General features: G+C 38.8%; 2 protein-coding genes across 2 annotated transcripts; both read left to right on the top strand.

The window, feature by feature from the left end:
* Nucleotides 1-105: 105 nt before the first annotated feature.
* On the top strand, nt 106-5,921 carry LOC134193937 (protein PTHB1-like). Its single transcript, XM_062662803.1, has 17 exons — nt 106-227; nt 306-426; nt 892-955; nt 1,086-1,156; nt 1,224-1,283; nt 1,373-1,481; nt 2,100-2,207; nt 2,285-2,373; nt 2,427-2,478; nt 2,604-2,693; nt 2,753-2,847; nt 2,906-2,977; nt 3,188-3,340; nt 4,039-4,139; nt 4,198-4,279; nt 4,338-4,416; nt 5,233-5,921. The coding sequence occupies exons 1-17, from the start codon at nt 121-123 to the stop codon at nt 5,592-5,594; spliced, it is 1,815 nt and encodes a 604-aa protein (XP_062518787.1). The 5' UTR covers nt 106-120; the 3' UTR covers nt 5,595-5,921.
* A 280-nt stretch (nt 5,922-6,201) lies between these two features.
* Nucleotides 6,202-14,038, top strand: LOC134194066 (calcyphosin-2-like). Its single transcript, XM_062662968.1, has 16 exons — nt 6,202-6,477; nt 7,786-7,877; nt 7,945-7,999; nt 8,062-8,102; nt 8,467-8,607; nt 9,522-9,617; nt 9,710-9,787; nt 9,944-10,036; nt 10,742-10,928; nt 10,997-11,115; nt 11,211-11,308; nt 11,923-12,077; nt 12,410-12,529; nt 13,109-13,205; nt 13,270-13,355; nt 13,757-14,038. The coding sequence occupies exons 1-16, from the start codon at nt 6,268-6,270 to the stop codon at nt 13,844-13,846; spliced, it is 1,758 nt and encodes a 585-aa protein (XP_062518952.1). The 5' UTR covers nt 6,202-6,267; the 3' UTR covers nt 13,847-14,038.
* Nucleotides 14,039-14,480: the final 442 nt, after the last annotated feature.

Here is a 14,480-nt window from a genome sequence, read left to right as displayed (position 1 = left end):
TATGTGTGTGTGTGTTTGTTTGTTTGTGTGTGTGTGTGTGTGTGCGCGCGCCTGGTTTGATTACATTTGCATGATTTCTTGACTCTGTTATGCGTAGTGGCTGATGGTGCCATCAACACAATGGTTGCCACTTACACCGAGCAACTCCTTATATACCAAGACGTTCGGTTGGCATGGGCTGCACAGCTACCAACTCTCCCAGTAGCAGTCAGAGTGGCAAGATTCTTGTATGATAACAGAATTTAATTTATTAATGATCGCACACTACATGGTGATATATTGACTGTCTTCACTTTTCTGTGCAGGGAATTAGAAGGAGTCATTGTTACTCTGGACGGTCAAGGACGTGTCAATTGTTGTTATCTTGGTACGGATCCTTCGTTTTCTGTAATACCATCTGTTGCAGCTCGTGAATTTAATTACGAGGTGAGATAGTTATGTGCGTCAATTTGGATGTAGTGAAGTGGTGTTTTAGTGTGATGTGATCAAGCTGTGTTATGTGGATTAATAATTTATTAACCCGAGGCGCACATGCGCTAAAGGTTACAGTAGTGTGTCAGTAGACAGATGGACGACTGGCCAGCTGGCTAAATGTCTTTGCATGCTTTCAAGACTTGAAGAGGTATCGAATATCTATCAAATGTTGACAATCCCACGTGCCAGTCAGTGTGTCCACCGCTCTCGCTCTCTTTGTGTTAATTAGCAGTGCACTGTAAATCTGGCAGTTTAGTTGCGTGTGTCATTTCTTTCATGGGCAGTAGCTGTTTCTTGTTGTTGCCAGCCAAATCAGTTGTAGCAGCCGAGGTTTAGTACCTTAATGCTTCTTCAGTTACAGAGTTGTGCACCAAGTGTGTTTGTTGTGCAAAATGTGACTTGCCGACATCTGTTTAGGAGGCACAAGAGGAGATGAAGGAGCTAAACAAAATTGCCAGGGAGCACAGCAAGTCGTCTTCGGGTAAGATTGTTTAGTAGGAATAACTTGTAGTTAATCAGTTTCTCTACATTCAGTCTGTTATGTTATGTATACTATTATTCCTTGTTCTTAATTTGGTTTCTGACTTGTTCATTTGGTTGCACATTTGCAGATGCTTTACCTGGAATCGAAGAAGAGCTGAAGTTAATTCCATTTGTTTCGCCTGAATTAGATGCGACTCCAGTAGGTTTATGTGACGATTTCTAACTTTCATATGTGTACAAAAGGACAAATTGGTTTCTGTTTCCAGTTTAGACCTGACGAGCTAATGGAATCAGAGGAGGATTCCAGGCCATCTGTGACCGTGAAGGTAGCTATTTTATGTTTGGATGATATGTTTTGAATTTATTTTTATTCAAAAATTATACTGAAGTTTATCTGTACACCTGTGTTTCTTAGTTGCGAGTGAATTGTCAGTCTCATATGTCACTTTTGGATGTCATCATCACCATCCATTGTGAGCCACCACTATCCGTAGATCACTCGATAGCTCATCTTATGCAAATAGGTAAGGCATTGAGAACTTGTTGCGAGTTGATGCCCATATTTATTTAGCAACCAGGAAATAGTTGCTTGATGAATTTCATGATTATAATAACAATACAGTACTGTATGGGACTGTGCACAGTCAGACCTCGTTATTCCAACCACTTTTGTCTCGCTGGTTTCTGTCGAATTCACGTGACTGTCAGATTATTGTTAACAAATACACAATAATCTTTGAAAATTGGTTTTACGTGTACCTTCGTTAGCAAGTGAGGGTGTTTGATTATCAGGTGTCAGAATAATGAGGTCTGACTGTATAGAGTTGATTGTGTTTGTAGTTGTGTATCAGCCAGTTTATATACTGTTTGTATCTTGTTATGAAAGTAAGTGAGATGGGACTCTCACACATTGCCATTTAAGGCTGGTTCGCAATATTGACACTGACGCTCAGCTGAGCATCAACATCAGTGACACCGCTTGGACTCTAGCGGAATTTTTGATGTTGACGCTGATGCTGGAATAGGATTCATTTCTATTCCAGCGTCAGCGTCGGCATCAACGTTGGTGTCAGCGTCAAAATTGTGAACCAGTCTTAAGTCACCACAGGGTCTGCTTTAACTGAGCTATTGTATTTATTCAGGTCCTCCAAATCCAGAATCTGAGTTAGAATTTATATTCTTCACCGTCGGCAATTTCTTACCTCTTGACTTGTCAGTGACAGCAACAGCATCATATGCAAACAGTACAGGTGAGAATTTTTAGTAAATCATAACCTTGCTTTATCTGATGTGAAGTGATCTACCTATTACACTGTTTGTTCACTAGGAGCACCTCGTCTTGTTCAATGCATGTTTTCTCTGCCTCTCAGCCTGTTCTGTTCTGCTTGTCCGCCAGCGAAATCGGCTGAACACAAGGTCTGTGTTGTTGTTTGTTTGTGCATTGATTGTACTAATCAAACTTTTTGTAGATTACTTTAGAAACGAACAGACCGACTGTGCCATTGCCTGCTATATTTCCAGGTTGGCATGTGTTAAACGAATGTGACACATAATAGTAATTATGATTGTTATTAATTATTATTTGCAAGCATATGATAACATTGTGTAAATTTCAAGTTTATTTGTGTGGATAATTTTCTTTGTAGATTTCGAATTGCCGGATTTACCTCAGAATGTTCTGGCCGTCCAGTTTCACTCCGAAGCCTGTGTAACCATTTTAGCCTCTAAAAATTCTCGTATGTCTAACAAGTTATTGTCTGTCTCATTTGTGTACTGATGATCTTATATGATGCAGAGAGATATAGATTGCAATCAGATGCATTAGAAGCACTCAGTGCTGTGGTTGTGGAGTTTGACAGACGGATACGAAACCATTTTGGAGATTCGCAGGTTAGCGTACAGAGTCATTTGAATCGAATTGAGGCGCAGACACAGAATTGAATTTCAGGATTTTGAAATCTCATTTATTGGGAATCTGCCAACTTTGGAGTACTTTACACTCATTGAGACTCATCTTGAAGTAAGTCAACTAACGATACACAGCTTTACATTAGATGATAAGTGAGAATGTGAGTGTACTTGAAATATAATTAAAATTTATTAGCATATGCTTGGTTTCATTTTGAAGAGGATTGAATGAATCTAATTGTTTCTCATTATTTTACCAAGTTTGTTTGTCAACAGTGTTTTATTGCATTTTTTGTTCTTGTGCTGTATTGCTTGTGTTTAGGCTCGTTTGTTGGAAGAGACCTATCAGCATTTGCTAGCAGAAAGAGCTCAACAGTTCCGGTCAATACAAAAACGTTTGTTGACTCGTTTCAAAGACAAGACGCCATCTCCGTTGGCTAATCTGGATACTCTTTTGGATGGCACGTATCGACAAGTCAGTTGTGCATCTGTAGATACCTACAGTATTTCTGATTTTTTATCTTTGCGTCTTTGCTTGTTTGATCTGTTTGTATGTTTGTTGGTTTATGTAGGTCTGTTTTGCTCGCTGTGTGTGTGTGTGTGTGTGTGTGTGTGTGTGTGTGTGTGTGTGTGTGTGTGTGTGTGTGTGTGTGTGTGTGTGTGTGTGTGTGTGTGTGTGTGTGTGTGTGTGTGTGTGTGTGTGTGTGTGTGTGTGTGTGTGTGTGTGTGTGTGTGTGTGTGTGTGTGTGTGTGTGTGTGTGTGTGTGTGTGTGTGTGTGTGTGTGTGTGTGTGTGTGTGTGTGTGTGTGTGTGTGTGTGTGTGTGTGTGTGTGTGTGTGTGTGTGTGTGTGTGTGTGTGTGTGTGTGTGTGTGTGTGTGTGTGTGTGTGTGTGTGTGTGTGTGTGTGTGTGTGTGTGTGTGTGTGTGTGTGTGTGTGTGTGTGTGCGTGCGTGCGTGCGTGCGTGCGTGCGTGCGTGCGTGCGTGCGTGCGTGCGTGCGTGCGTGCGTGCGTGCGTGCGTGCGTGCGTGCGTGCGTGCGTGCGTGCGTGCGTGCGTGCGTGCGTGCGTGCGTGCGTGCGTGCGTGCGTGTGTGTGGTGTGTGTGCGTCACTTACCGCTTTGTTTTGTGCAACTGATAGCTTACTTGCATAATCATATGTTACATTTTCTTTAGCTGATGGCTATTGGTGAGGCGCATAAAGACAATTCGGTGTCTATCCACCAGAAAGCGAATTCACTAGCATGTGGCACTAACCTCATGCTGTACATTCTCCAGTAAAATGATGCTTCTTGGATTTATTGTAGTTGTTGTTATGTGATGTCTCAAATGTAGGCTACGAACTCGAATGTCACCTGATGAATTTCGTGTTCTGTCCAGTGCCATGTCTACGAGGGTGCCTCCTCCTGGAGAATTGGTTAAAGTTTGGATCTGTTTCTAGTTGTAGCAGCATTTCACTTTTGTTTTTTGTGTAGGGTTGGGAGGAAATTACGTTAGCATCTATTCAACATTTACTTAGATCTTGCTTGGCAAAAAACGATCGGGAGCAATCAAGTATGATTGTGTTTCTTGCAGTCGTTATGTTTTTTGGCTTTCTGTGGCATTAAAATTTGTTCATTCGATATCTTTTATATTCAAAAATAGTGTGATGTTTATCGGGATTTCGAGTTACATTTTTTTGATTATGAGTGTTGTTGAGTCTAATAAGTATAAGATGATGTCAGTGAAACGATCGATATTTTTATGTGATATTTATTTTTATTATAGTGAGAGATGTGTTTGTAGTTTACTAGCTGATTACTCTGTTCTTCACCCGGGCAAATAGTTAAGTCACAAATTTTTGTGTATACGTACACTTCAGGCATTATTCGATTCGTTTATTTGACGGATACAATACAGACTCCTGGTGTGTCGAAGTTGGCAGCTATTCGATGTGCGTACATGGGCAAACAAAAGTAGCCGTATTTCTTAAAGTTTAAGTTGATGTCAGTGGAGGTGATCAATATTTTTATATCATATTTATTTTTATTGCAGTACAGCGGGACATGTGTTTATAGTTTATTAGGATTGCCACTGTAGCTGCTGTGTTATGCCACATGGTCAGGCTACTTTGTTTGCATTTTTGAATTTTTGAAGGAACTCACAGTTTAATTGAGCATGATGCTGCACTTGTTCAATAATGTGTCTGTGGACATTTTTATGGCATTTCGTTCTTTATGCTTGTGTCCATCTAGTCGTCATTATCTATTCGCCTTTTACCTACATTCTGTAAGTGTTTGTATGCGTGCTTGTTAGTTTGTTGGTTTGTTTGTCACTTTCTCTGTGTCTGTGTATGTGTTTTGTTTTATTCTTTGTATTGTCTCTGTGTAGCTACATCGGCAGCTCTAAAGATGCCCCGAGACGCTACACGGTTGGAGAAGCATATCGCTCTATTCTTTGATCGGTTACTAAAGGGTGGGAAATTGTCTCTCATTCCACAAGCCATCCGACCAATTCCTAAATCAGAAGCTCTCAAAGCTTCTGCAGGTGATGAAAATGACTCAGGATTGGCAATAAATGGTGATACAAAGGACATCTTATTACCAAAACATAATCAACCCAATCCCATATCTCCTCCTCCACCATCCGCTGAATCAGCCGCTTTTGCTGTATCGGCCGTCATGTCGGCAGCTTTCAAAGGAAAGAGTCGTCTCAGTCCACTTCCTGAAGTCACAACAGGGCAGACAGTGTAGGGACTGGCGTGTGTTTTGCTATTAGATTATAACCATCGACAATAGATATTTTATTTTTGTGGGAGTAGGGCGGCACAGCAGCGATGTCAGGCCACAGACTGTATAGCTAAAAACTGTAGTGACAAACTTGATACTATACATAATGTACATGTATTATACAGTCTCCTTGTAGACAGTATGAAGTTATTTGTCTGAAAGTGTCATTCAAAGTCATTACAGGTGTAATGTCCATGGCAAAGTCTTACTGTGTTGTACAAGCTTGGTGCTGTGACTAATAGAAATAGGTTTTTGAGCTTGTTAAATACAGGAAAATCAAGAATAAAGGATTTATAGTTATCTGTTTTGTTTCTTGCTGAACAATACTATAATCTAGAGTCGCGCGTTCTCTGGTCTGGCTATCAGAGCCGTATCTAGAGACGGCTCTGATCGAGTATATCATTGCAGCACTGATCAATCGCGTAAAACTCAACTTGTGTTTGAAACTTACTGCTTCCGGTCAGCTTTCGTCTAATTCGTTTAGTGCACTTTTCGTTTCCTCAACTCTGTTCCATGTTGTGTGTACTGGTCACCATGGTGATTCATTGATATCTGCTATTAGCAACAGACGTGACTGTCGTATTGTCATTTGAGCATTTTGTCGATTGGAATCTTTGCATGTACTATTTCGTACGATATGTCTTCATCCGAATTTGCCATCTACGGCACTCCTGCTTCCCGTAGAGTGAAGGAAGGTGTTCGACCAGCTTCTGCGAATGCCGCGCGCGTTAGATCAACTACTCCAAGCTCAAGCAGTACGCCACATGCACCAAGGATACGGGCAGGCCAGCGAGATGAGCGTCCGTGGATGCCAGTGCCCGGTAAACCAGCAGACAGAGGCTATATGGTGCGTGGGCGTGGTCTTTAGTAGAGATTTTGTGTTTACCTACTTGAGAGACTTAGAAATACGAAAAGAAATCGAGATAACGTAGTTTGTGAAATATGAAAATATTTGTTACATTTAATTAATTTACTTTAATTAATTTATTTTAATTAATTATATTTGTATTGTGTTATATATTTCAGTTATATTGATTATTGATTATTGAACATAAATTTATTATAAATTATATTTCAATACATTTTATACTGATGATTTTATTATAGTTACATATAAGTTAATTATAAATGTATTTGTACTGGTAGGTCGACGATCTGTAGGTAGGTAGAGTTGGTAGGTAGTTCACAGGGAGGTGAGCAGACAGACACATATAAGCACTGAATGAATTTAGAATAAAAAACTAGACAATTAAATATTTTCATGTATATTAATTTGCAATACGTGTTGATTTTAGTAAGTTAGACACCTCTGTTACAGACATATCATAATAGACTTGACCCATTCTCACTCCACTGAGGAGAAAGATATGGGAACAATGAAGGTGGAGCAAGACTGGGTTGAGTCGATCCAATTTATCATATATAATTTACATAAGCAGCTCTTATTTGACTGTGAACATGCAATTCGCTGGTGTAGGAAAGGGGCTGTGGGGCTGTGGGGCTGCAGCTTTTGTGCTCAGTTGAAGGTATTGTCAACTCGAATTGTTATGCAGTGTGTACATGAAAGTGATGTTACGTATAGGGTTGGACCTATGCACTTAGTGAGAAGTTTCTGTATAAATGTAAATATTATTTTACTACAAAATTCTATTGAAAAAGTTTAATTAGCTTAAATCAAAAACAGAAGAATGTAGGTACATGCGTAATAGAAAATAAAGTGGGTAAAATTATAATTATGAATTACCTTATAAGATATGAAACATTGGCGGGAATTTATTTTGGCGATTTGCTAAGAAATTGGCAGACAAAGCATATTGGCAGTTGGTCATTGTTGTTTGATAACTGATGTATGTCTTACCATGGTCTTGATGTGTTTGTGATTGACAGCTGTGTTTATGGCTCACATTTCCCTAACTTACGCATGGTCTTCAACTACTGCATAGATAGGCTCAACAGATGGCAAGCAAGGATTACCTACCGTCTCGCTGATCCACGTGCCTGATGATGTCAACATATCTCGGAGGCCAAATTAATTGCAGATTTTATATTGTCAGTCATGGAAAAATCCGCCAGTTCGCCAAAATAAATTTCCCACCATTATTTCATCTTATACGGTATTGCTGTATATATAACTCTTTTTGTTTGAATTTTTTAGACCTCCAAGAATGTATTGAGTCAGGACCATAAGGAAAACATTGTATTTATTCGTCCGTTTAGAAAGCCACAGCATCATGTCGTACCCGAGGGGTTGGTAGAATGATCATCGAAAGTTGCATATGTCATGATTTTAGTTAAAGGGTTACTTTTGAATCAGAGTGCCGCCGTTGCAGCTGGGAAAGTTGAAACGAAGCGACGACATGGAACCAATTGTAAGTGGAGGGACGATCAAAGGCAACATCTGTTTGTATCTGATTGTTGTACGTGTTGTAAGGCTATTACGGACTTTGAATCGAATCGTTCATCACATTTGAGGTATTTTGGTTGTGTTTGTGCATTTTTATGTCTTTTCTTTTCATTTATATATCTGTTAATCAAGTTTTGATGTTTGTCATTGACTAATTAATTAATACATGAATTTGCCTGACCTGTTTTCTTATAAATGTCTGTTTTAATTGTCTGTCTGTCGGTGTGTTTGTTTGTTTGTTTGTACAATTATCTATTTACAGGTTGTTTGCATGTCTGTCATAGTATTTGATTGTTTCTATGTTTGTTTGTCTGTGTGTTTGTTTGTTTGTCTATTTCTTTGTTTGTTCCATTTATATTGTGTTTATTTATTTTTCTGGTTGTGTGCTATTGATTTTGTTATCTGCTACTGGTTCCATCTTGTACTGTTTAGTTGGGGTGTTCATGATCGGGAGGAGTGGAGAGCTTTGCCTTCTCATCGACCTCCGGCTGATGTTCCTCAGCTTAATATGAGCTCATTGGGAAGAAGTGGTGATGATGAACAAAGAGCTGCAATACCATCAACTAAGCCACAGTAAGTTTTGCAATTTAATAGTTTGGTTGATGGACACTGTGATAGTGACATTTATATTGTGTGTGTGGATGTGTGCACTTACATCTGTTACACACACACACACACACACACACACACACACACACACACACACACACACACACACACACACACACACACACACACACACACACACACACACACCTAAATCCTAAATGTCATGAGCTGCCTCTCAGAGGTCACACCCCCAGCTATTAAGCTGAGCCCTGTGCGCTACTCAAGGAACTCTGGGCCTGCGCTAGCAAACTCCTGGAGCCGGGCCAGGCTCTCCTAGGAGCACCGACTTGTGAAGCCAATGACTTATAACTTGTGAGCACCCGAAGTCTCACCAGGACCCCAGTGGCTGATGTCACATCATAGCCGATGGCCACTTAGGACCCCAGTCAATGACCAGGTACTCATTTATACTCTTGAGTTGAGAGAAGCAAATGTGTGTTAGTTTCTTGCTTAATTAAGGAAATTATGCCTAGCTTGCCATCACTGTGACTTGAACCTGCGACCCTTCAAGGTCCCGGATTTATGCACTTCATAAGATGACTCTAACCAACTGAGCTATCGCACCACACACACACACACACACACACACACACACACACACACACACACAAACACACACACACACACACACACACACACACACACACACACACATCATGCACACACACACATGTACACACATGCACATGTAGACACATGCACGTAGACACACACGCACACACACACACACACACACGCACATGTAGACACCTGCACGTAGACACACACGCACACACACACACACACACACACACACACACACCAACAACAACAACAACAACAACAATGACATATATCTAAGTGCAAGTTATAAGTCATAATTTGCTGCTTCTCTCTAGAGTGCGAAGGGCTTGGGGTGAAGAGCCTCCTGTTGCTAACCAAGAAGTGAAGAAGCAACATGTTGTTGACGACACTCTAGATAAAGACACTACTGGGTATAGACACCAATTTTTATGATTTACTAGACTCTTTCTCAGTGACAACTGATGGAACATTTTGTTGATCATTGACTGTTTCTTTGTTTCAGTACTGTAGGACTGGAACCATATGTTCAAGATGTGAGACACACATTTTCTCGTTATACTGGAGGCCGACAAGTGTCAAGGTGCAAACAGATGCAGAGTCAACTTATTCATGGATACACACACACACACACACACACACACACACACACACACACACACACACACACACACACACACACACACACACACACACACTCACAACTTATCAAACTGCTTGATTAAACGAGTACTTTTAGATTTCCTCGTACACGGCATTCATCTACTGTTGTCTCGGTTCCTGAGCTGGCAATGTCAGACAGAGTGCGGTTCAATGCTCGAGTTGTTACATGGTTGGTCTCACTTATTACAACAATTACAGAACAATTAAAATTGATTACTTGTTTATGAAGGTACAATGGTAGTATTGACATTGATATTGTCACTATGCTGCAGTCTACCAGACCAGTTTAGTTAGTAAGGCCTACTGCAAGAACTAGTAGCAAACCTTGCATGCAGACAGAGCTGCATAGGGATGTAGACAGAAACATGAATTTACAGAATCCAAGTAGATTCAATTATTAATTAGTATTAGTTATTACATGGGTAGCTGGTGTTTATGTCATTTATTGACCCGATGTCTCACGGGATTATCAACGAGATAATTGACCGAGCCGAAGGCGGGGTTCAAAGCATTGCTGGGGTTGTTCTCCTTGTCGTCACTAGTGGGTGTTTGCTTCATGCAATCCACGCCACACAATAGATTACATATTACATGGGTATGTGTTGTTTATGGCATTATCGACACTTCGGCCTCAGGGCTTATCACCTCGATAATTGAACCTCACCTCTGACTTGGTCAATTATCTTGTTGATAATCCCGTGAGGCCTCAGGTCAATAAATGCTATAAACACCAGCTACCGATGTAATAACTAATACAGATTGTATTATTATATCATTATTGTTATCTATTGTTTGGCACTTACACTTATTTATAGTTAAAATTCATTAATAACTTGTATATGGCAATAGTTTATTGGTTATTGCGTTGTTGTAGCAATGGTCGTGACGTTCATCGAGAGCTGTGTGGGTTTTTCTTTGCTCAAGACAATTCTCTCACTTTGTATGAGTTTCGACAACTCAGTAGTCGGTCATCTGCATTGCCTCTAATTCAGAGAAATTCATATGTTCATGCGAGAGGACCAAGAGTAGGACAACCGATAACATTGTCTGACATTGATATGGTATAGTAATGACCATAATTGGTTGTGTGTATGTGCATGTATGTAGCGGGTGCCATTGGCTGTTTTAGGGTGGGAGTCTTACCTTTGACACTTGTGATCAGTTGTCGTTGCCAGCATCAATGAAGTGTCGACAATATGTTGAGTTTAAAGTAACAGATGTTGATGATCTGGCTAAGCAGAGACTACTGTAAGATACTCATGTGGAGAAATTTTATAAATTGCTTGTATTTATGTTAATGTATATATATATTTATCGTGTTTGATTAGTTGTGATGATTTTAGGCGATATAATCGCAACAAATATGGAAGTCCAGCAGACAATCTAAGACAGTCGACTGAAGTAGAAAACACTCTTACTACTTTAATGTCAAGCATTCGATGTACGTTCTAAATGTGTTATGACGTCTTTGTGTATGTACATATGTATGTTTGTATGAATACTTATCGTATGATATCTTATTTAGTTTTAGGTCTGTTGATCATTAATTGCTATGTTTGCATCACAGTAAAATTTGGCTACAATGAAATAGTCTTTTGCATGTGTTTTTGTGTCTTTTGCCTTAATTGTTTAATATTAATTAATTGAAGAGTGTTAGACGATGCTCATAGTGTGTACTAAAGGCAGTTGCTTTAATCAGTTTAAGCATTTATCATAGATGTCATTAGGTTGGTTTTGCATTTATTCGTAGCTATTTGATTGTTTTTATGCTATCTGATTGCTGGAACTCCTTTTACAAAGTGCCGTTAACATTGTTCTTGCATTTGTGTCTGACTACTTGCTTGCTGATCTAGTGGCTTGCTCATGTGCTCATGCACATTACCTGCTTGCTTACTTGATTTTTCATACTATTTTTATTGTGTTTCTTGTCTCTACTTGTTGACATTGTTTTATCATTTTGCATGTACTTGTATTGTTGTATTGTGTTATATACGAGTACACTTATAGAGGGCATTGTGGGCGTACAGATTATTAATTAATTTGTGTTTTATTTAGCTCAATCACGGAATCAGATTAAACCAAGGGCGTGTCATATTTGGCTGACCTTGATAAGGCGTTTGTCTCATCTCAATCGATCCGAAGACGGTTTAGTTAAGTTATCCGAATTTCTACAGACACTCAATATGTATCACATTAGAATTAATGAAGAGGTGAGTGCAAATGACACAATTTTTATGGTTTGTCTGCTCAATCTGTTAGTTAAATGTTTGTCTTCGGACTTGGTACAGTCTAAAGGCAAACTCAGCTGCATAGGTCAAATTCACAAAGTGGAAAAATTATAGCACACCTTTGTGAGAGTATGCATGCATTGTAGTATTTTGTATGAGTTTGTACTATACAGTCTTAGTATCGGTTTGTGTTTTAGTAGATTTATGTTTGTTCTTTTGCATATACAAAAGCAATAGATATTTTTGATTTATTCTCTGTCACACATTTGTGTTTTCTATTCTGTTACTTGTGATGGGCTCTTGTTTGTTTTTAGGTTGTGAAAAGATTGTGTTTATTGTTGTATGGTGACAGCACGGACTTAGTTGATTACAATGAGCTTCTTTATTGCTGTTTGGGAAAGATGAATGAACGAAGACTCCAGTTAGTCAGAAAGGTCAGGAAATTTTTAATCTAATAGATTTATTGATTAATTAATTAAATTTATTTGGGTTTATTAAATAATTTTGTCTATTAATTATCAGTTGTCATTACCATACGTATGTACAAATGGAATTAGTTTTTCTGTTTGCATTGTCTGTCTGGGAGGACAACTGATGTGAGAGAAAGGTGGTTGGGCTGTTATTTATAGAACTGTAGATGCCATCGTGCACGACAATTATATTTGCATAGTTATTAGTGTTTATGAAAATCATGATCACTGAAGATTGTATATACATAACTATGTTGGAAATACATTGTAAATTATTATAGTCTTGTGAATTATTATGTGCAAGACTTGTTTCTTTCTCCTCTGATTTACATGCATTGTGCAACTTTGAAAAAGCTGCAACAATATAGCTGACTAGAATGCATAGGTTTGTCTTGAGTTGTTCTTATTTTACTGTCAAGGTGGATTGAAGTTTACTTGTCACGTGCTTCTTATTCTAAACTTGTATATTAATTAAGCGTTTACTATATTTCATTCAGGTGTGTTAAGAGGTTATAATGTTTGCATTTGTTTTCTTCATTACAGGCTTTTATCAAGATGGATGCACATAAATCAGGTTTTATCTTACTCAGTGAGATGAAGAAATTTTTTAATCCGAGAGGCCACCCTGATGTGTTTAATGGTTCGTGTCTGCTTGATTTCTTGTACTACTTTCAGTTATAACTAAAGCTTTATTTATTATGAAGGTCGTCGGACTGAATATGATGTGATTCAGGAGCTTTACTCTGCAGTAGCGGGACCAAAAAAGAAACAGGAGGAGCTGTCATATGCAGTAAGTAGATGGAAATATGAATGGTCTATTAATTTATTCAGGGCACGATTACATATCACCTATTGTGTGACGACCAGAGAGAGATAAAGTGTTTGAGGCGATCAATGCTGCATGCCTCTACATGGAATGACAAAGCTTTCTAACAGGCTTTAATTAATTTTGATTTGCTTTAGGATTGATGCTAACGAGTGAATGAGCAGTCAAACATTAATTTTCATAGTACGCTGTAGTTATAAAAATTGTAGTTGGCTTTGAATTTTAGGTTGTTTTATGTTAGAATGTATTGAAACTGTCATGTTTGTTAAATAATTAATTAATGGTTGTATAGCAGTGATGTGTGTGTTGTTGTTGTTGTTGTTGTTGTTGTTGTTGTTGATTTTAACAGTCTTATGTTTATTTAGGAGTTTGAAGCATTTTATGAGGGCATCAGTATGAACATTGACGACGACGACACCTTCATTGATGTGATGAAGAGATGTTGGAATGTATAATGATACACATGCAAGCCTAACTAGGTTACACGTTTAGTACTGCTTATATGCCACAAGTTACAACTATTTGATTGTAGTATTCTGTCTGTAGAGCCTTTTGCCTTTTACTGTAAACGGAATTTGACTAGTGAATGATAACTAACTACCATTTTCGAGATGAGAAACTAGAAATAATAATACGTCAGTTTAGTCTCACAAGTTGTTTGTCAACTTTGTGCCCGGGGGTTAGTGTTCGTGCGCATGCGCTGATCAACTACAACAAACGTTCATTTTCGCTGTCTTTGTTCTCTATAATTATATAAATTCCTTGCATTTTCAGGTGTCCCGTATGTGTGTGACTTGTCAACACCTGACTTCCGTTTACTCGTTACACACGCAAGACTTGGTAAGGGCGAAAGAAGAGCAGTTATAGTTTATCCTAGCGATGCAGTACGCCAAGTTTTGTCTCTCGAACGCCTTTCTAGTGTATGTTATAAAACAAAAACCAAGTGCGCTAAGGGTGACGTCATTTGGCGAGTCAACTAGCCAAACCTAAAAATAGATTTAAAACTAGAAGAAGCCGTTGTACGGGCTTTAGACTTAGCAATTACATTCAACCAATCATAGAGGATAACGTCCTGCCTCATTTGCATTT

The sequence above is a fragment of the Corticium candelabrum genome, chromosome 18 (assembly GCF_963422355.1).
Source record: "Corticium candelabrum chromosome 18, ooCorCand1.1, whole genome shotgun sequence".
Taxonomy (NCBI): domain Eukaryota; kingdom Metazoa; phylum Porifera; class Homoscleromorpha; order Homosclerophorida; family Plakinidae; genus Corticium; species Corticium candelabrum.
The sequence above is the reverse complement of the archived record's forward strand: the minus strand, read 5'-3'. Positions and strand labels throughout refer to the sequence as shown.